The sequence below is a fragment of the Zea mays genome, unplaced genomic scaffold (genome assembly GCF_902167145.1).
Source record: "Zea mays cultivar B73 unplaced genomic scaffold, Zm-B73-REFERENCE-NAM-5.0 scaffold_301, whole genome shotgun sequence".
Classification (NCBI taxonomy): domain Eukaryota; kingdom Viridiplantae; phylum Streptophyta; class Magnoliopsida; order Poales; family Poaceae; genus Zea; species Zea mays.
The window spans coordinates 26,337-49,590 of record NW_023366928.1 but is presented as its reverse complement, the minus strand read 5'-3'; the positions used below and the strand labels follow the sequence as shown (position 1 = coordinate 49,590).

The 23,254-nt window shown below is 42.3% G+C and overlaps 3 protein-coding genes across 3 annotated transcripts in view; all 3 read left to right on the top strand.

The window, feature by feature from the left end:
- Nucleotides 1–23,254, top strand: part of LOC118474700 (ATP synthase subunit a-like) — a 41,799-nt gene extending 18,545 nt beyond the window's left edge. Inside the window, exon 1 of the mRNA XM_035963734.1 lies at nucleotides 1–23,254. This exon is cut by the window's left edge and continues 18,545 nt beyond it. The gene's annotated coding sequence lies outside the window, so the exon portion shown is untranslated.
- LOC118474701 (NADH-ubiquinone oxidoreductase chain 6) overlaps nucleotides 1–23,254 on the top strand; it is a 27,355-nt gene extending 4,101 nt beyond the window's left edge. The window contains exon 1 of the mRNA XM_035963735.1: nucleotides 1–23,254. This exon is cut by the window's left edge and continues 4,101 nt beyond it. The gene's annotated coding sequence lies outside the window, so the exon portion shown is untranslated.
- LOC118474699 (uncharacterized) lies at nucleotides 7,488–8,849 on the top strand. The gene has a single exon (XM_035963733.1). It carries the CDS (start codon nucleotides 7,506–7,508, stop codon nucleotides 8,838–8,840), a length of 1,335 nt encoding a protein of 444 aa, XP_035819626.1. The 5' UTR covers nucleotides 7,488–7,505; the 3' UTR covers nucleotides 8,841–8,849.

Genomic DNA, 23,254 nt, shown 5'->3' with positions numbered 1-23,254 from the left:
ACCTGTCCTACTTTCTTTAATTCATTCCTATTTCCTCTCCTGTACTTATATTTATCTTGCCTGCGGCAGTTTTGTAATCAATTTCTACTAGGGATAGGGAGCGTGAACTTTCTCTCATCCAGTGAATGAGTTACCTGAAGATCGATGGCATATAAAACGCCCTAATTCAATATAAAATCTGTTATTTCACTTTCAAAATGCCCCGTTCGCACTTGCTTGAGTGAGGCGCAAGCCGTTTTCTTGCTAGGCAAGATAGGTCAACGGATAGCTTGTTGGTTGATACGGGACCCCTTCTCAACTTCATGTGTTTTGTAACTGCCATAAAGCAAGGCCATAGTCCAACATTCCATCCTTTTCCACCGCTGTATTGGCTTCTGCTTCTCTTCCTTTTGCCGAGGAAGATCTGCTTCTCTTGCATCCTCCAGTCTTAAATTCCTATCCGTACTAGACTAGACCTTCCCTTAGCCATCAACCTACCGAACCCAGGAATGAGATCCACAAGGAAAGAGATTGGCAGAAATCCAGAAAGAATGATGCACAAGAAATGGTTAGAACCTCGAGAATAGATGCGAATAGCAGCTCAGATCAGATCCGAGATGGAGCAGCAATAAAGCAAAGAGGAGCAGAAAGGTTCGAATCGAATCGCAAGCAGCTGACTAGAGAGAGATGAGTTGAGAAATAAAGACTATCCAAATATTGGATAAGTTGTTTCGTAATTCATCTTTGTCATTGACTTCGGCCTCTCATTTATCCTTATTTGGTAGCTGAGAAGTGAAGCACAACAAAGTTTTAATAGATCTCTTCCTGTCATTCAATAACCATCCTTTATTTTTGCAGTATAGAGAAGTGATTAGCCGGTGCCCAGGATAAGGTAGTGGAACTGGTGCGTATCAGGTTTGGCATTAGCTCTTTTGAATAATAGAGCTGAGCAGCTAAGAACAGATAGCAATCTGGAACAGCTCTGAAATGCAAATAAAATGATGATTGGTCCTAGCTTATGGGTTGCGATAAGACAGTTTCGAAGGTTCTAGCCATCTCAAGGAAGTATATAAGTAGCTATCGGCACCTTTTGAAGAAGGAGGCTCGGTAGCAGAGATGTTGAGTAAAGTCTAGATGACACGAACCCTAGCAGATCTGCTATAGCAAAGTGGTAAGTTACCAGCGGTGTCGATAGAATAGAAGAGAAGCATCAGAGCGAGCGTTATAGATCAGTCAGCATTAGCGACATCAATTCTGCTACAGTTTTGTTAAAGAAAGGTGAATACATTCTAAAAAGTCTAAAACTCATCTTATTTCTTAAAGAGCATATAACAACAAACGATTTCACTTACAAGGGGGTGCAGCTGCAGGAACTGGGTGCTGTGCCGCCCGCTGCCTACTTAATGTTTCGCTTGCCTTCTACACTTCTGCAATGGGAGTCACCACATGAGATGCTATTTTTCACCTTTCGCTATTATTCGCTCTTGCGTGTCTTTGGAGCCCGATCTTTCCCTTGCTTACGCCCCTAGAAACTCCGTGAAAAAACCACCTCGTTTTTCCATAAATAAAGGATTCCTAATAAAGTTTTTACATATCATATCCCAGCGGTATTTTTTTAATAATTTTTGCATAAATAAAGTATAATTTCCACAAAATAACACTTTTAGGCGCCCACTTGAAATTCAACTTAACGTTGGACGTTGACCAGGCCCTCTCTATTGCCAGAATTGGGGACTGGCTCTTCTCCACAACTAGAAAACACAGAACTGCCAGAGGTTTGGTCATAACCAGCACGCACCCTCGCCAATTTCGTTCTAAGCTCAATCCAAGATTGTGATCGGGTTGCCTTTCGATATAACTTGGTTCAAGCTTGGATCCAGTGGATAGATACTTTAAACGATGGTAGGAACGGGAGCTACCCTGGATCACTTGAGGAAGTAAGAACGCAAGTCTCTCAGTTGAAATTAGATCGTTCCAGGATAATAGCTGAAGCGGCTGAGAACTCCCAAAGAGAAGAGAACCAGCTTAAGGAGCAGGTATCCGGAGTATCAGCAAGCTATAAATAGCTTTAGGATTGTATGAATAGAGTTGAGGATCAAGTATCCCTCATATTTAGATCCCCCGTTGGGAAAAGCCCCTTTTTTAAATCCTTTCACGCTTTCCCTTTGCCGAAGGCCGGCCTCTTTAGTTCCTACGTTTTCGGAAAAGAAGGTGAGACGCTAGCTAGCAACGGGAAAAAACGAGTAGTTAAAGATGTGAATGTAAGACTACTCGAAAGTACTTCCATTTTTATTATATTATATAGTTTCTAATAGAGAGTACAGTTGTATCTATGTGCGAAACGACGAAAGAAAGATGGAAGGCCCAAAGAGCTCTACAGTAGTGCCCCGGAATGGGGTCGTAGAGCCGGTAACCCACTCTGTTTAGTATTTTGATTTCGTTCAAGGTGTTGCTCTGTCAAATAGAGATTGTGTGGGTGTTCAGTCTACCACTCATGTTCACGTTCTACAAATCTAAGGGAGTGCTCCTAGACTGGACGACTTCCCGTAAATAACCTAGTTCATGTTCCTTTGAAAGAAATAAAATGAAAGCTTTTGAAGCGAAGATGTCAACGCGGTGCTAGGTTTGCGCCGGCCACGATTATTTATAAGTATATTGGAAAGAAGAGTGACTAGGCTACGGTCTAACTTTTTCTTCCTAGCGGAGTTCAATACGAAAATAAAGGCGCTCCGCGTTGGGAATGGCGTACGTAGTACGGGTGGTATTTCCGGTATAACTGATCAGGGTTGTTCTGAAAGCAAGTCAATTGGTGCTTTGGAAAGTGAGTGCCAGAGGCTAGTCACTGCTTGGTTTACAGAAGGGAAGGAAGAAAGAGATACCGAAGCAGATTCAGTATAGAAAAGAAGAAATTGATACCATTCATTCCAGCTTATTTGATACCCACTTAAAGTTTCTATCAAACCATGTCTTTTTCTTCGAACGTCAATCTCGTAGGAATTTAGATTGGAAGTGTGGTATTGAAGGGCGAAGCCTTTACTCTTTTACTTGTTTCTTTGAATATAATATAACATAGTATTGACTACGCACTTCGAAAGATAATGGTGTATTCCGAGGATCAGTCCGTTTTTTATTGAATTCGCAAATTGATAGATCTGGATGATTAAAAGAATGATTCTTCCCTGGGTATTTCCCCGCTACCATTATGGAAATTGGAGCTTTTCAATTCCATTTTGGAGATGCTCGTAACGATTTTTTTCTTTTGGGTGGGCAAGAAAAGGATTTGACTCTTGAAGATATCAACTCATACGCCTGCTCCATACATTAAAAAACATTTTGGGTACTTTCTATTAGAATGGATAAATAGAAATGGGTACATTCCTCTTTCTCTTTCCTGGCCAAACTACCAAAAAAAAAGAAGAGAGAGAGCTGTAAGAGCGGTAAAAGCAAGCTCGGTGGCCCGGTTCACTACAGGTTGATGTATCCTTTTGAAAGAAAAGTCAATCTCTCTAAAAAATAAGCACTTCAACAAGTCAGGGCCCTTTTTTATACAACTCCTATGCGTAATTGATAGCTTTTTGGTATTCTCCATATATACTACTAGGTACGAAATAACAGGAAAGATAGAAATAGTGACTTTGGCTTCAAATAGAGAGCAGCTTAAAGGGAAGGAGGACAGCTCTGAAAAAATAACTGAACACTGGCTAGGAACTGGGCTGCACTAAGCCCGGCACTTTTTGGGCTTCTTCATGAATCTCGTTTTCAGGTAAGGTCAGACTTATTGAATATATATCTGAAAGAAAGCAAAGGAATGAATCGTTTTTCCAATTACCTTCTCTCGAAAACCATAGATCTTCTGGTTACCATTGACTATCCGGCACTTTCGTCTGTAGAGCGAAGCAAGAAATTGCATGGAAGGGCTTGCCCTGCTAATATCAGCCTTGTTTGGAACAATAGATGCAATCCATTTCAGTGTATGTCACTGAGTTCACCATTGCAGTTGAGACGTCAGGCAATTGAGCGTTCCCTAGAGTTTGGTTCAAAGGCTAAGGACTCCCCGCCGCCTTCATAAGGGCACTAAGGCGGAGCACGGAAAAGAAAATGGGGCACCCATGTTTTACCAGTCCCGGATCTCAGGGCCGTTTTGCACATGAACGAAATCGAATTTCATTGCGGGAAATTTGGATTTCATGAGGGAGGAAAAGGCAAGGCGGAGGGTGGAGAGTCGTACAATGCATTGGTGGGATGAAGGTGCTAGCTTGGCTGAGATAGGAAGTTTCGATGTGTATGTAGATTTGGTTCTAGTGCCCCCACCCTTTTCGAGATCTGTCAGGATTTAAAAGATGTTATAGTGTAAACTATAGAGAAATGGAATGAATGAAATGTATCTAAGAAGAAAGGAAGCCATGCTCCATCCTGTTTATAAAAAGAACATCACCTCCCTTCCCTTTTTGGTTAGATACCGCTCCGTTAGGTACTAATGCTTCTACCTATCACCCTCCGGGTGAGTTTGAGAGCTGTGTTTTTTCCAACGTTAATAGCATTCCGCGAGAAAAGAGAAAAGTCATCTACTGATGTTGTCAGCGGAGTCCCTCGTCCATCCATGTATGAATAGCGGTATCCCCCATTTTGGACAGTGATGAGGTAGTCGACGCAATTTGCATGTGTATTTGCGTTCGGCTTTGCTACTTTCCTTCTAGACTATAAAAGAATGTCCGCGGAAGGGAATAGTCTACGTGGCCCGGGCCCGGGGTAGTCTTTCAATTCCTTTATCGGGTGGGAGAGTTTAGAACCTGTTAAGCCAATAGCTGCAGCTTTAGTCACACTAGCTACATCAGTGGATCATGGATTTAGCATACCACCTCAGAATAGTCTACGTGGCCCCTACTTTTATTTTACTACTTTTTTTTCCAGTAATGCAGACAGCCCTTTTTAAAGCGCTAGGCCGGGCAGTTGGTACGAAAACAGAACCATTAGTGGAGTAAGATCCCGATCAAAGCAGAGCGGTCTAATCGAAATAATCATATCTAAGAGCAGGCAGGCACACGACTGGATATCAAAGGTGGGGCTCCCCTCCTCTACTCTACTCTACTCTACTAAATGAAATGAAATAGTATTTGTATTTGGGTCGTCTTTGTGTTCGATTCGAATAGAAGCGCCATTGTCATCCGCTGCAGTTCTTCATAGTCCGTCCTAGTAAGCTGGTAGGTTGGTGGATGTGAACATAAACTCCTCATATTTCCTACTGTTGCTTCCTGTATAAAGGAAGAGTTGTCAGACAATGATACTCTTTCCAAATCTGCAATCTTCGTCGTTGTAATGCCTCAGTCATCAATAGTAGATAGTTGCTCAACTATGCAATAAGGATTTTCCTCTCCTCACAGATTGGAGGACTTTCACTTGACTCACTAGTGGGTTTTGCCTCGGGAAACAAGAATATGGATTTGAGCAAGTCTGTTTTCCCATGGGCCTACTACCTGCTATTTTCAAAGCGTAGAGGACCCGCCTTTCTGATCAAAGTATGCTTCCCTTATGGGCGAAACCACTGAATCGGACGGATCCTTTTTTCTTGGATTGACCAGGCCAGCTTCTCCACCCAATTCTTTTCTTACGAGACGAGATAGGCACAGTGTCAGGGTCATGTGATGTGAATGGTTTGTTTGATCTGTTTCTTGTCCCTATGGGTTCGATTGGCAATCAGGATATCGGTCGCTTGGCACTAGTCGAATAGGCGATTCAGTCGTGATAGTGCCATCCCTTGCCCCTTGGAGTGAGTTGAAAGCACTCTTCCAGCTCTTGATTCGCGGAATTCATTACGAAGCAAGATTTCATTTCATTTCCATTTACGTCATTAGCAAAACAAGCAAGATTCACCTCAGGATACGACGAATTCTGGAACACTTCCTTGATTGATATATGCATTTTCTAGAGCAGGCACCATTGACTGCTTCTTCAACGTCTATACTATACGAGACGAGACGAGTTATTGTACGAGTCAAGCTTGCTCCAGACCAAGCTCACTTTACACGGGCTTAGAACTCAACCTGACCCAACAAGAAAACGGATAGACGCAGCGCAACGGCTTGATAGCCTGACTCAGCAAGAGGCGAGGATGCACGTGACTAACTAAAACAGCTTTCGCGCTATCAACTTCTTTGATCGAACCTGGCCTGGCGATTGAAGCATTCGAGATATAGAAGAAACTGCCCAAGTCAACCGGATATTCCAAAGCAAGGGTTATGAATCAAAAGAGAAGTGCCAGCTGGATCTCTGGTTCAAAGTTCAGGGCATGGAATTGATTCGTATGCTCGTTCTCTCGCTGAGCAGAACCATCTCTGTCTGAGAAGACCCAGTCTCCCAGTGTTTCTAGAAAAGGAAATCCCATTCGTCAACCTAAATGGAAGGGCAGGTAAGGGAAGGCCAGCAGGAAATTCAGTAAGTAAGGTATCTCAGTGCCAGTGCTCTCCGGTTTCAAGTTGATGCGGGCAGTCGTGGGGACAGGCAAAGCTGGGATGCCTTACTAGCAGGAATGAAAAGGTATGTATGAACCAACAAAGGTCAAGTAGACGAACACATATCCACTCCACTAGAGAAAGCGTCGAACCAGGGAAGAATGAATGGTTAGAACCAGTCAAGGGTGCCGTACTCATGCCTACGGGGAAAGAGACTGATCCGTATCTGATACGCCTTCACTTCTTTCGAGCTTCTTATTCGATTTCTTAAATGACTTCTTCGGGCCTTACCCTAGACTACCTTCACTTAACTTAATGCAGAAGCCAGAGTTCGAGGAAAGCGGTAGTTGGTTATTTCGGGATGAATTTCTATTTCTAAAATGTGGATGAACATAAATGGACGGAAACGAGAAAAATGCATAATTCATATAAGTTCATTCGAAAGAATGAGGATTCATGATGTCTCTTCCCAACCATTCTTCCTGAGGAAGGCACCTCCGATCGAGTCCTTAGCGCCATGGATATTCTTCGCAGTGCCTTTGGATGCTTCTCAGAAACCGCCTCTTTCCACTGGCTATATGAAATTCCAAATGAGACTTCCCTGCGTCGCCAAAGGAATGGGAAACTTCTTGGTTCGAAACCTTTGATCCTATGCCGCCTGTCTGAAAATAAATATAAGCAAGGCACCTATGACTACGAATCCGAAGGCCAAGCATGCGGATTTGACATGGTTTCCCACTTTTCTCAGAGTCACTGGGCAATAGAAAAGTATACAAGCACATTTCCAATCTACATAAAGATACCAACCAGGTATCTACTTCAAAGACAGGGCGTCGGCGATCCTCTACTATTAAGAGACAGATAACAATGGTGCCGACAGAGATGGACAGAACTGCAGAGAATACCTCTCCGGAGAAGTCCTTACATGTCTCAAACTAAATAAATCCAACCAATAGTGAAACTGAAACAAAAAACACGTCTCTTACACACGAGAGACACTGTTGAGTCTCTCTATACTATTTTCAGTATAGAGTCGGGGTACACTCAACAAAGAAAAATCCCGAACAAGAACAAAGAATGGAAGATATTATGAGCACGATTCGCATATTGTTGCCCTTGCGTAAGCAGATTACCGGATATTTTGACAAACCGAGCCTTTCTCTTAATCGAGATTCTACTAATGAGTTCTTAAGCACCTTTCTAAAAACTTACATCGAGGATATTCATGATTTCCATTTCATCGATGAAGATCCTATAGATCGGGGAGAATCCTCTTTATCATTAGACAATAAGAATACAACTTATTACGAGGCTGATGCAAGTGATGAAGAAATGGATATAACAGATGGGATAGAGGGAATCATAGGGGGTACTAATCGAGGCCACAACGGTGGTGGCGACGGTGAAGCTCTATTCATTCAAATAAGCAGGTTACTTATGAAATATATAAAGTATTATATACTCAACATAACACATACCTATGATGCCATGCCTTGGTGGGTAAGCGGGATACCATGGTGGATGGCTGAGAGTATCCTCACACTCTTATCGTTAGTATGTATACATTCTATACTTCAATTTAATCCTCTTATCTATAAGGGCAATCGATGTGATATTATTTATAAGGTGCCGGATATTACATTAATAGGAATAACCAACCATATAACAAAGGAACCAATTAAACAGCTACAATGGCTCTATTCTCTGACACCTGATAACTATCCTACTAAATGGATCTATAGACTAAGAAATCTCTTTAGTTATGATGAGAATATTCCATATAGGATAGGATTTCTAAGAATAAAGTGTTCTTTAGGCTTACGGAGTATAAAAGGCTTAGTATTAAGTGATTCTGTATTATATCAATATGCCCATTTGGGAGCTGGCCTCAAATCTCTCATTCCGCAATCTAGAGTAGCCATTTTCATGCAAGTTGCAACTCGTCATTTTGATGAAAGGCATCGTAAGTATCTCTACGGTTTCTTTAATATACTTGTGTATTCTGGCGTAGGATTAGTTGTTTGGTACTATATCACACCACACCTTATACCTGATTTAGGATTCTTCCGCGGGGTAAACCTAGATTCTTTTAAGGACCCAGCTTCGGTTGTTGATGGGTACAAGAGGGTTTCGTACATATTTACAAAAGACGTCGTTAAGACTGTGTTAAGAACTTGTCGAAATGATACTTTTTTTCACAATTTACTAAATGAGGAATCAATCCAATTTTTTGATAACGAAATTATCAGCATAACCGATTTGAATTCAAACAGACACCTTAATCTAGATCACTTCGAGGAGGTTGAAGCTAACAAGCTAGATCTAGTAGCGTGTATTGCAGTAGGTATTATGAGTGCTACCTTTATAGCTACCAATCTTCTTCCTCCTGGTACTACTACGATAGTCCAATGAATAAGGAGAAGGTCGTTATTTGTCAGTATTGAGCCTGATAGCATAATTCAGTACCCGTGATGATGGGCTCTAGCAAGGAGGAAGGGAAGCATCCTCTTCAATAGCTTGAAATCAACTACAGAGTGTTGAGTATCAAATTACGTATTCTATTTATTCAGAAATCGCACAGGGGAAGCTCCTGAATTCATTAGTTGAGTATGTGATCTCATAGTAAGAAGTGATCACAAACGGTGATGGATGCCGAGAGTATGTTGATGGGGTGAATCTGTAGAACAATACTACAGTAGAGATTGGGTAGCCCCCTCAACTATAAAATAAGCAAATCCTGAAAGGCGAGTAAAAGCACCTACAGTTGTATCTGTCTAAGCTATTATAAGCTTAGAGAAGGGGGGGAAACCCCCATCGGGTAGATGCAACTATACAAAATACCCAACACACACAAAAACAAGGGACACACTATTATATCATGAAAAACACTGTCGAGTCATTAGAACAGTTGAATACCACACTTTCTAATACAGTCAACGATATACCAGAATCATCTGCAATGGGTGCCTTAAGCCATTCGGCTAATTCGAGTATTAATGCAGCTCTTAACAGTACGGAAGAGGTAAAAAGGGGTGAAGATGTCGCGGGGGATTCAATTCATGCAAATATTAGTGATATGTTTCATATAGGTAACCCATTCAACCCATTTCAGTGTTTCATTGATAACCACATGCGTAAAACCATCTTTGCAAAAAATCCATATGTGCAATACGCTGTCGAAAGTTCTTATTACACACCTGCGGTTAATCGTCTGGTTAAAGGGTTGAGTTTGAAAGATATGGATCCTATCATGCGTATGCACTATCTTTATATGCGCTCGTTGCTCCGTTTAAAATTGAAAAGAAAGATTTATCGTGCAGATTTCAGTGAATATAAGGGGTTGCGGTCTCTCTATAACAGGGCTACAGATAATTTATATAGCCACCTACAAAGGGCATTAGAAAAGTATGAAAACTTCGGTGTTTCTGCAAAACATAAAGTATTGCAATGTTTAGTACACGTGGTGACATCACAATCAGACAACAGTGTTAGGTATGTCTATGGGAACATCTTTGCACTAGTTAGATTAGGTACTTATGTAACAGTGTGGTACTGTTATACTGAGAGCGCACCAGATTTCATATCTGTGGACCCGCACTATCTTGATATAGAATTGATTATTGATTTATTCAAAGTTCGTAAATTATTCGTATGGATTCCATACGAGGAAGTGATTAGTACATCAATCTTAGAAGCTTATGATGCGGTTGTGGAAAGGACGGCTTTAACGGATTGCTTGGATAGAAAGTTGAGAGAAGAGGAATTGTCGGATAAATTCGAATTCTGGGGGAAATGCTCTGATGGTGATCATACCATAGATTCTGTAGAGGAGAATGCCACTATAGAATATGCTAGCAGTAAAGAAGGTAGTGCCTGTAAAGAGGGGGTGGATAGTAGCTGTAAAGAAGAAGGTGGTGGCTGTGAAGAAGAAGGTAGTGGGAGTGAAGAAGATAGTGACGATAGTGACAATCCTAGATACCTGGCATTCGGTGTGGTTGTCCTTGTAGGTGTGTTATTATACGTCTGGTATTGTTCTAGGTAATTCTATATTTATTGTGAAAACCAGAAATAAGAGTTTCAGTTCATACTTGGCGGTAAAGGGATAACCTTTTTGTCTTGAGTGGAAATAGAATTCCTTTTTGCAAAGCTAGCTCTTATGGCGCATTGGTGCACAATCGTGCACTGCTTCTTCCTCATAAAAGAACCCGGCTTTCCTTCCTATATGTTTAGGATAAAAACCTTATCCATTAAGAGATGGAACTTCAAGAGCTGCTAGGTCTAGAGGGAAGTTGTGAGCATTACGTTCGTGCATTACCTCCATACCAAGATTAGCACGGTTGATGATATCAGCCCAAGTATTAATAACGCGACCTTGGCTATCAACTACAGATTGGTTGAAATTGAAACCATTTAGGTTGAATGCCATAGTACTAATACCTAAAGCAGTGATCCAGATCCGGCCAAGCAGCCAATCAGTCGTGTAAAGAACGAGAGTTGTGGAAAGAAACTAGCCTAGCGTATTGGATGGAAGATTCGATTCATCGACCTAAAGAACCGTGCCGGGGGTGCCGTGAGCAGCCACACCTACTACTTGACTCTTCCTCTTGACCGAATGGCGAACCCAGATTCTTCATTTATCACCGCAAACGAACAATTTATTTGCGTAGTAAATAGAGTAAGGATCAAAGAGTATACCACTAAACAAGACCCTTATAGAGCAGAGAGAGAGACAAAGGACATAACAAGACCCTTATAGAAAGTCAAAAAGATAATCAAAGGCATTCCCTGGTTTACTAACCCTTATAGAGTACATGAGCCAAAGCACAATCCATCCCTTCCAATCAGACAAGAAGGAATCCGATGTATTGATCTTCGTCTGTACTGTGCTGTACAAGACAATTACCAAAGATCACAACTAATGATCTGTTTGACACAAGACATGACATGACCTGGCGGATCATATACAGAAATGGGTTTAGCCTTCTCCTTGGCTTGACTCTTGTAAGTGAAAGGTTGGATCATATCTGGTTTCCGGGAAGGTGCCTCGCTATTCCTCTGTTTTGTAGCTGACTAGTAAAGGTGGCCTAGCCTGCACAGGTTCGTTGGTTTCAGCTTGTGCTTTACTTGAGTGGTTTCGGGCTCTGTTTGGTATTAGCTTGAGAAGCGGTTGTAATTGTTCATTCATATCTTGTTTCAGCAATGGTCTATACTATAGAGCTCGGGAATGCATTCCATGCCTATTCTTCAATATGAGAAGGGGTGTCTCCCCCTCTTAGAGGCTTTCCTCTTAGCTTAGAGGCTTTCCTCTTTTTAGCAGCATCAGCTTGAATCTCCCGATTAGCAATCATGATTTCCGAATTAGAAAATTCATTTCGGAGATCTTCATTCTCCTCTAACAAATTCATAATTATCCGATAGGAGGTCGGATTGATACTTTTCACATCAAAGTCACCTATATGGCAGGGCTTAGTATCAACCCATACTCCATTTTTGTCGAACACATACTCCCTCTTTTTACTTTCTAACCCCATGGTATACTTACACATTTTCTCTTGAACCAACAGTTCACGGAAGTTTCTACTGAACTTTCGGACATATGAAATCACTTTTTTAGCCCTAGGGTCAGCTAGCTGGTTGATGAACCATTCTTCATCAGCCTCATCTTTACCCGCTCCTTTAAACTTTATTATGGGTTGGTCCACACTAGATGCCTTAAGCATATAGGACTTAGGTGCTAAAAAGATGCCATATTCGACAAAGTGCTCATGCTTAAACTTACCCAAAGCGGTAGGTGATACCTCTTCTTCAGGAAGTTCCCTCTCAACAACGACTGAGTCCGTATCCGTGTAATAGCAGTCATCCCTCGAAATGAATGGGTGCATTCTTATGCGGGCATAACCCGTGACAGCGGCCGATATTTGAACAGCAGCATAAGTAGGGCGGTCTGAACTAAGCTTCAGTAAATCCAAACTTCTGACATTTTTGCATGTTACTAGGCACTTGTCTGAACTAAGCTCATAACTTTGAACAAACCCATCATTATAGAGAGCTAATTTTCTACTTTCTTCTGTAGAAACAATTTGAGTCGTTGTGCTTTCGGGGCTGATCCCGAACCTCCCGTAGAGACTGTTCATGGTGATTTTATAGATGAAATCCAGAGCTTTCTCCCCTTTAGCCTTAGCATCAAGCCTTTTGCTGTAGATGTCGTACACAAAACGCTTGAATGGTGATTCCTTTCTATCAAAGATATATCCACAGATCGGGTATACTTTGTAGCCCAAACTTACTGCATACTTAAGCTCCTCAGAAAAATAAACACCGAGAAATCTCCCCGTGGGGAAGATTATCGTACCATCATCCTTTTTATAAGGTAGAAGAGGCTTTTTAATATGCTTAGGACAAATTATAAAAGCTCTAATGAACCCAAACATATCATTCAACACAATCTTTGATTTCTTTGATCCTAGATCACTAACCCAGCGGGTCTTGCCTATAGGCATATCATCTAGCATAGATGAGGGGTATAGAGAATTTACATCATAATAATACAAATTCTCCCCGTATGGCTTATACACGTCCGTGTGACCACCGTAGTAGCCTTCCCTAATAAATTGAGCCTCATTATCGTCAGGAATGTAGATGCGATTATCATCATCATCCTTATAGTAAACACGTCTAAATATTTTTAGGGCCAATGCTGATATTGTTAATACTTTCAGGATATCAATCCCATACTCTTCCCAAATAATGGCTTTAGCGCGTTGCATAACAGCAGCTGTTATTAGAATATCTTGTTTAAGATAAGTTAAAGAGTCTTCCCTAATACTAGGTAGTTTATCAACGGTGACATTCTGGTGATCGAAAGATCCCTTCCCCCCCAATTCTGGGCAAAAACTATTGGCTAGATCAGCGAGCTTTACTTTCAACAGGAGGTACGAATCCATGAACGTTAAAACAAGCCTTTTATCCCCATTTTTGGATACCTTATACAGTTTTATGGAATAAATACAGTCGTTTCTCATGATGGGCTCTATATGACAGTTTTTATAACTTTTAGTTAAAAAAGAGAGTATCATAATACCGTCGAACTGAGATAAATTGTGAAAGTATACAACCATTGAACTTCCTCTTCTTTGAACATCCTTTACTATTCTATTAATCATCTCTGTGAGCATCTTTTCACTCATATCGTGAAAATCCTGGCACACTTTTGAGTAGTCATGTGCATAGAACGTCGTAATATGCTCCGCGTTAACCCGCTTTTCCATATCAACCATCATATACCCCCCTGCGTAGGGCACGTGAGTTTTGTCGACATCCGTGTCTCGTCTTTTTAATAAAAGAGTTTCTAGATCAGCAACAAAAAATAGAGTTTTGTTTTTCATTTCTGTTTTATCGACAGGGATATATGACTGATAGCGTCTTTTTGAACGTCGACCCATCTTGGGTATTTCTAAATTATTTATGTCGCTGTATTTAATAAGTGCTCCCTTCAGATAGTTCAAAGATTCATCTTTAGTTGGAATTGAAGCTTGATTCAAATCTATACTACCCTCCCTTTCTGATTATTCTATTTAATGCAAGAGTAAGGATAGACGTCTTATTCTTCAGTGTTGAGATAGAATGACTGTAGACCCTCTTCTCTCTTTTAGTTAGCCTTACTTATTTATTCCAATTCCTCAGCTGGAAACAGAACTACCAAAGGGAAGAAGACAGAAGGCAACAAAGGCGCGTATCAGCTTCAAGCATATAGAGAACTTGACTTACTCACCTACTTTAATGCCTGCTTTTTACTACTTGAAATTGAAAGCTGGCTTGGCTCTCAGACCAATTAACTTGACACCTGCTTAGCGCCCTCACTGCTACTTCTCTCATTAAGCTGCTCTCTCCTTTTATCAACTTATGAAAAAACAGCCTATTGATCTTCCGTCGCTCGCTATGGATGGTTGCAGTTGCCAAAAGGCTACCTTTTCGCACAACACTTAAATGAGTCACTGACTGGTTTTGACGTACGTAATACTTAACCTTACAATCGGCATTGCCCTTCTTCTTGCAACAGAGGATTCGTTCTCTACGCCGAAAGGACTAAGAGCTCTTATTCCGCAGCCTTTAGCACATAATGGAATTGCTCCTTCTATGCCTCCTCATCTGTCTCGCCTGCAAATCCTGCTAACAGCCTAGTCTATTAGGAAACAGCTGATTCAATTGCTAAAACTGCTGTTCGAGAAGGGACTAACGGCACTGATTTCTAGTGCTATAACAGAAACTGCCCTTAACGCGCAAATGAAAGCCCTCACAACACTCTTTACCTGCAACTGCTCCCGCTTATGGTAGTAGATAAACAGGTGGTGGACATGTATCTGCAGCCTCTGCTGCTGGTAGATTGACTGTTTTATATGGACTGAGGCTGCAACTGAGGGTAGTGCCTGAGAATGCTACTCTATTCCTGGAATTAGCCATCCCCTTCTTTGACTATTCGACCTGCTCCTCGAAGCAAGGAAGGGAATTCAGATGGCATTGAATGCCCTTTCCGCAAGAAGGATAGGAGTTGGCTTACCGCATCTACCTTCTGGATAAGGGCTGGGGCGTTAACTTAAGTACTAAAGCAGCTGGACCCTTCGTTGATTCCCCACGAAGGAATCGGAATATCGCTACTTCCCCTTACTGTCCTAAGCAGGGGAGATGGATTAAAAACCTTGTGTGAAGGAAAGGCTGTAAATGTCGTTGACCATTAATCCGGTTGAAGGACAAATGGAATGGAGAGTAAAGGAAAATAAGGTCATTCTTCTGTCTAGCTTCTGGTCGGTGCCCCTTCTCCAACTCCGCCAGCCAAGACTCTGTTACTCGAGCAGGAAAGTTTTCCGTGCGTCCTGTGTTCTCCCGGTTCTTACGTCTCTCAAGCCGGTTCACTTGCCTGGTCATTACTGGACTACCATACAAGATTCTATACTGAGCTGACCTATCAACCAGACGGACTTGAACAACTGACCTGTCTGCTATTGTTATTGCCGGGCTCAGGCGCCAGGGAAGGGATGATCAGAGAAGTCAAGTCTTGCCTTGGGTCAGAGTTCCAGTTCTCTCAGAAGAATCTCCGCTTTCCAATCCAGGTTTACGGCTTCCATAGCGTATGTCATTGGCCATTCTTGCTTCATAGACTGCGGCACCATTGATTTATGGCCCAGATCACGAAAAAGAGAAGGCCTCAAAAACGGGATGGAGCCAATGAGTAGAGTAACTAGCGGTTAGATTCGTCTTTATGCTCGTTATACGTGAACTAATCTCATTTGTTACGAATCAAACTGATTGACTCCGGTAGAATGATCCAGCGAACTCTTCCACACTGGCATCAATACTACTACTCCTCGGTGGCAGGCAGCATGCATATTGCAATTCATTCACATCTGCCATCCATCTGTCTCTCTCCTCAGCTCTACGCCGCCCTGTCCCTTAAGGAAAGGAAACTAGACTAGAAATCAGAAGAACCAAAAGAGTGCCGCAGTATTCTCATAAGATCAGATCAACGCTCATATCTCTTGCTCGAGGTTCTATCTCATTCCTTGCTGCTAGTGCTAGATAGATTCTTTTATTTGAGGATCGCATTCCTTTCCTCTTGCTCGGTCTAGTTGCAGGGTCTAGATCGCATTCATTCACTAAAGTTTGCTTTTTCTACTCACTTCTATGTGTTCATCTATTGACCTGGCCCGAGGCAATATTGAGTAGGGCTTTCATAGGTGAACTTTCCGAACTAGCTTTCCAAGTTGTTTCGTTATCTTGTGATGTGCCGGATCTCTCTTGAATAGCTCGGTTTCTTGCCTTCCGGTTTCGGTTCTAAGTTGCTGCCCATTCATTTCCTACGAATAAGGAGATATGTAAAGCCAGTCATTCTATGAAAGAGAACTTGAACTTCCATGAGGCAAGTAGTTTATCGAAGGTATGGAGAAGGGCTTCACTCGCGCCTTGGGGACTGAACTAGAGTACAGAACTAGCACTAGCTTCACTAGAGTAGAGAACTCGCTTCCTCCTTCCTTCTTTTCCATTCCTAACCTGACTATTCCAGCTTACTAGTTACCAGCGTGTATAATTTCCAGCCCTACGAACACTGAAAGAGAAGGCATAGAATCGATTCTTTGTTGGATCCACTCGGAGGTTCCTTCTGACCTTGTGTGAACACACAAAAGCTAGCGGCGCACTTTCTTGTCAACCTACCGAACCTCTCCTCTGCTCTGAACCGCACCACCAAAAGTACGGATATCCGGATCTGGTTCCATACTGGACTGGCTATATGAACTCCTCTTAGACAAACAAGGAACTAAACTATGATACGTAAGAACCTTAGCCGCCTTACCAACACGCAAGTAATATAACTATAGGTTTATTATCTTTGAAACCGGGGAGCCCATCATCATATTCAAAGAAGGATGCTTCCCACCTGGCACTACGGAACTATTGTATTGAGGAACGGGCCAATGTCATAAAATGCAATTCCTGCCTAGAAATGGACTAGACTACGTACGAACTTGGAACCCAGTGGCAGGACAGCTAGAAAAGTCCAATGGTTCAAATCCCTGTTCTCGGGGCAAGGCATCTATTCTTGAGCTCTTATGTGAGAAGGGTTTTTTTGTTGATACCCACAAGACGACTCCACTTGTTATGAAAGTCCTCTTTTCAAAGCGAGATCACTATAAGGATAAGGATAAGGCCGGCGGGCCCTCCCAAGGGTGGGTGGGACCGACGCAAGCGATAACACTCCGCCCTTGGATTCGTTTCGCAAAGGGAGACATCTTGGCTAAACACTGACACAATCTACAAATACCACTTCCAATACAATTTGTAGAAACTCCGACTCCCGTTCAGAAAGAAATGGGACTTCCCCGAGAGGGGATTCACTACTTGATGATGGCCGAGCCAACTCATTAATGAGAGAACTCGGACAATTAAAGAAATCAGACAAAGAATATAGTTATTAGTTCTGAAAGTCCAATTTTCTCCTTTCTACTTTTCTAAAACCTAAACAAAGAGGCGTTAGCCCTGTGCTCCTATTGTTGAAGCAGCAATTCCCAATCTACAGAAAGCCCGTGCCCCAATCCAGAACAGGAACAGACAAGACAGCGCTAGCGAGGAATAGCTTTTCAGGCACTATCCAACAGATCAGATCGATTGGCTTTCAGGAAGGATATGTCTCCAGCTCTACGGCACTCTTCACTCGTTGTGGAGCGGGCAGTCTACCTCCTATATCGCTCGTTTTCTGGTTGGTAGTGACTCGAGGTGCTGGATGCGTGTTCAATGCAGCTCTATTGTCCCCTTGTCGGTAGTGGCCATTGATTGAGCTTCTGCAGTTGGTGGGCGTGGAAATTCTTCTTTTTCAGTGGAAGTTTCATAGCTAGCGAGACTAGAAGCAAAGAGCACAGTGCTAGAGCCAACAGGCATTAAGGAAAAGAGTGCTATAAGAGCGAAAGTCAAGCACAGTGCGAAGGAATGCATTTTCTTTTTAGAAGGGCAGAGAGTGGGGGAGGAATGATTCTCTGAAAAAGGGTAGGGTCCAGTTAGCTCGGAAGGTTTGACCCGGTATATTTCCCGGAAATATTTAGAGAGAAGACTCCATTCAAAAAATGCATCCTTGGTCCTAGGTCTTATTCAATTAAACCGAGAAGGGCAGGCAGGTGACGCAAGTGTAAGGTGTGACCCTCGATCTGTCTGTGAACCGGAAAGGAGGTATGGTACTCGAAATCAACTTGTTACTCTGCCTTCCTATCAACAGGAAATGGCTTGCATGGATCCAAAAATAAAACGAAAACCAACAACGTTGCAATGGGGAAGGGCGTAGCTGGTGTAAAACTAAAGCTATATCTTTTCTTCTTTGCTTGTAACAAACAGAGCTATCTAAAGCTTGAAAGTAAGCAACAGAGCTATCTATTCCAACGTATTGGTCCAACTCCACGGTTCCTCTCATCTTTCTTGTCGGAGAAAGCCTGTCTTCTGAGACATCCATTAATCAAATTTGATCAGTAACAAAAATCGTATGTAATGAAAGAAGAGTCAGCCCTTGGGGTGGGGCACGAGGGGGTCCCCTGTATGCAGGTCGCTACTTAACTTGACAAGCAGTGTTGCTGTGTAAGAGATTGTGTGGGCGCGGTTCGCGATCTCTTCTTTCCTTTCCCAACCAAATAAAGAAATGCAAAAAACGACTAATTCTAGACCAGAAGATCTTCTCATGTTGGATATCAGAAATAAAATGGGTGATCTTTCGGGAGGGAGTGCCAGTAGCACCAGTTCATCGTCTTTTTTGTCTTGCAATTCTAGTCTACACTCTCATAGTCCTTCTTCTTCAGAAGGATTCATTTCTTTTGGGACTCCCTCGTCCTCTTCCTCTGTCAATCAACCATCGCCATTAGCATCCTCTTCCTCTGTCAATCAACCCTCGCCATTAGCATCCTTTTCTGTGAACCAGCCATCCCCTTCTTCCGTGAAAGGAGTATTCTTAACGGACAGTGGTACTCCCTCTTCCTCTTCGTCCGTAAATCGGCCATCCCCAAACCCGACCGATGAAAGGGTCGTAGAATATCAAGGGGCTATACGCGAGGAAATGGCCAAATTAATGCCCGGCAGGGATCACCAAGAGATTCTAGTTGCAGCCGAACGAATACATGGGGGGAGTGCTAATATAGGATTTCTTCGATCACAGCTCCGGGATTTAGTAGCAAATGGCACTGAAAGTGAAGCCTTCAAGTACGGAATAGCTGAGCTAGCGAATGAGAATTTAGCGGCAAATTTCGCTGCGATGCATTTAGCGGAGAGTCCTTTGGATCAATTTGGCATTCACCCTCTCGCTCTCGCTCTCGGTCTCGGTTTGTTCCTATTTCTAGTTTTTCTTTTTCTTGCGCTGCGGGAAGTATGGAAAAACAGGACGAGAGCAGCATAATCGTTAGTTAGGGGTAAGAGGGGAATCTTATGTCCATATTATCTAAAAAAATATATGAGTGTTAAGCTTGTGCGCGTTGTTATTTGTTGTTTATGTGAGGCTGCATGCGCTTGTTATTTGTTGTTTATGTGAGGCTGCATGCGAATGATTAACTCGTGTCTTTATGTCCATGTGAGAAGGCTAATAAATTATCTCTTTTCTTTGGTCCGGGAAAAAGGAAGTAAGACCCTCGAGACGAGAACTACATATGGTCTGATACTGACTTCCTTGAAAAGAGGAAGACAAGTTATGTAGGCAGTAGCCGTTCCAGAAATGCAGCGGTACCACAAGTGCTCATTCATTGGTCCAACCTAGAAGCTACTTGGGAAGACTATGAATTGATTGCAAGTAAGTATCATGGACAAGGAGGATTTTTAGGAGAAAGGAGATCCTCTCTCAACCCAATAGATGCAATGTAGGAAGACTAGTATCTTTAGTCCATGGGTGTAACACCATAAGATGGGATTGATGGTAATCTATCATAAATCGTTTCCCTTTTTGTCTAGATGACGTCCCCACGGTGTCTATAATTTATGTCAACCAATAAGAAATACCCGAAAGAAGATGCGTAGGCCTTCAATCATGGTGCAATGAATATCGTAGATAGAGTGATGGAAGAAGTTCGATCTCATATAGCTAGCTGGAGTCTTTCTTTTCAAATCAAAGTGAAACGATTTTCCTTTTACGTTGAGATATTTGAATTGGATTTTCTTTCACCACTACTATCGTAACGCACAGAAAACACTGACGTTTCCGCTCGCTTTCAACCACTGCCACTTTACCTGAGCACTGTGACGCAGTCGGTCAAGTATTGAGGCTAGTATATCAAGGACTTATGAGAACTGAAAAGAAAAAAACTAGGCAAAGGAATTCTCAAAGTTCATTGAGTTAAGGGAGGACCATTCGTGGGGGGTTCGTGGAAGAGTTGGGTTCGATTCCCTTTATACGCGATGTGGCGAAAAAGACTGATTCAACGAAATATGCCTGCATTAAGATTTAAAACGTGCCGTCTACTTCCAGGAAATGTTCGGAACAGAGAACTTTCTCTAATCCAACGCCGCATTCTCCGAAGATTGAGGAACAAGAGGAGATCCATTAAAAGAAATCTTTCTCAGAGAGAAAATCTAAACAGTAACATCAAATCACAAACTACACGAAAGTTGTCCCTTTATTATGGGGATTTACCCATAAGGGAGATGCACAGAGGAAGAGAACGAACTTCATATATCCCTTTTTTACTCAATCAAGAAACAAGATCGGACGTGATTCCGGTTCGTCTCCGTTTTAGTGACACTCTTCCTCAAGCAAGGCAGCCGATAAGTCATCGAAGGGTTTGTTTGAATAATGGACTGGTAACCATTACTCATTTTAAAGTTTCCCATGGTGATCTAATATCTTTTAAAGAAAATGACGCGAGAACCCGCGGTGAAGAAATAAGGAGATCTTTCTATATCGACATATCAGTTGGAAAAATCATAGGCAAATTCCTACCGGTCAGAATCTGGAGAAGAACAAAAACAGAATGGTTCCGCTTACTCACAACTCAGAGGGGATGCCGCTTACTACTAAAATCCGGGTTTTTGCAAGAGTTGCGTTCTTATATGCAAGAAGAAGACTTAGAAAGAACAAAGAAGTTTGGATCCGCAAAAGTATGCTTAGGCAGTTCCTTCGCTGAGCACAACAGAATGAAGAGGAATTTGTTTCATTTCAAATACTTCTTCTTATGGAAAAGAAGGAAGGAGGAAGAGGAAGGGGTAGAGGAGATCCTCAAAGTTATCGAGGAAAACGAAAACCGAAAAAGAGCAATAAGCCCTTTTGTTTACACAAACAAATTATATAGAAATTCGACCTATTGCTCCGGATCCCCGTTTACTATTACTAGGAAGATAAGAATCAAAAGGATCGAACTACCTACTCATTATTCGGAGGTGAATCATAGAACACTAAAAGCTGTGGTATCTTATGGACCTAACATAGGTCACATCCCTCACGACATAAGATTGAAAGATCCAAACCTTCCTCTTCGGAGCGGAAACGGACGTGGCCAAAACATATAAAAAAAGATCGGCCTAGTCGCTCATAGGGACATATCTATCCGGATAGAGGAGAGGATAGTCTAGATCAATTTTTAGAAAAATCTCTCTCTATATAGAATAGAATAGATAGGTATCTCTGTGGATAGAGATAAAGATAGGGATCCCTCGAAATATATGGAAAAAGTGCACTTTTTTACTACTACTACTATTTCTTATTCTTAGACGAAACATCGTTTTTTCGATTTTGACTGAATTGGTCGGAGCGTAGACGAGCGAGCAGAGCCCAGGAAAGAGGTCAGATCGTCATAGAGCAGTCGACTATAAGTATAAGACTGCTGGCCTGAGAGAAGGCAGTCTCTCTCGGGAAACATGGCCCAGGGTTCTATAGTATAGTATAGTAGCCAGACTATAGGAAAATCAAGTCTCATGTTGCTCCTCAGAAAACGCGTATAGTATATAGTATATAGTATATAGTATATAGTATATAGTATATAGTATATAGTAGTAGTAGTATCATTGGCCAAAGTAAAGTCGATGGGACAAACGCTGTTCGTTAGAACTAGCATTTTGTTTTGTCATGGAATCAAGTCTATTTGTTCGAATGTTCTTTTTTTCGTTTCGTTGGAAAAACCAACGCCGACGTCAAGAATGGATCAGTCTAGTCTCCTTTCTCTTTTGGGAGCAGAGCTGAAAAAGATGGAATTGTCAAGTACGATGATATTTTTATTAACGGATAGAAAAATGCTATTATCAAGTAGTAAACCCATTATGATTGCAACTCGTGGGATGCCTGGAATCCCACTAAATCGAGAATCGGAATCGGTGGAGGATGTGCATAGGGTACTCCGAGCCCTCCCCTTATTTAGAGAAATGGAAGGTATCTTGCGTGAGAGGAACCTGAATCTCCCGTCAGTACAGGAAATAAGCGCTTTCCGTGTGAATCTATTCTCTGGTATCCGGCGTGAGAGTGCGATTGCGGACTACGACGCTTTTTGGCGCTCCTTACTCGAGGAGATTCACACACCTCAGGGACGTAGTTGTTTTGGTCAGAGAATACAAGATCTGCACGCCCGAATGTCTGCCGAGGGCAACTGGGACTACTTGATTGCCCAACAAGGCAGAGGGTATTTTGGTAACCTACCTAATCTCAACAGCCCGTTGGATCAATATCAATTTGGAATTCACCCAATTCTGGATCTGAATATTGGTGAGTACTATGTCTCATTCACAAATCTATCCTTGTCTATGTCTATGCTACTCACTCTCGGTTTGGTCTTACTTCTGACCAAAGTATTTATGGAATCGTCCGGCCAGAAACGGGGAAGAGCCCATGCTGTCGTAGAGGCCTCGTCGAGTGCTTCCGCTACGCCTAATTCTGAGGATGATGATAAGCGGAAAAAAGTGTCCCGCCAAGACGCCAATGGCAAAGAGTCAGAGCCGCCCATAAATGGGGCGCAACCTGAAGTACCATCCATTGCGTTCTTAAAGAAAAGAATTAAAACAGTTCTAAGGTCCTGTCGAGATAGGAACCCTAGGGAGAGCACATTACGCTCTACTTACGAGGATCTTCACCTTGAAACGGCGAGCGCCGAGAAGCGGGTAAAAATCGCCCAGGCCCTAGAAAATCTGTACAGGCGAAGCCAATATTTCCGGAGTAACAAAAGGCAGCAGCCCCATACCGACTTGATTATTCAAATCTGCGATTGGGAGCGTACGAAGAGGTAAAGAAATTCACTGGTGTAGGCATAGGAAACCGAGGCCCCCCAAACCCATCTACTATACGGTTGAGGTGAGGGGGGGAAAGAAGAGTGGGCATGTGGGCTTCTTTCACT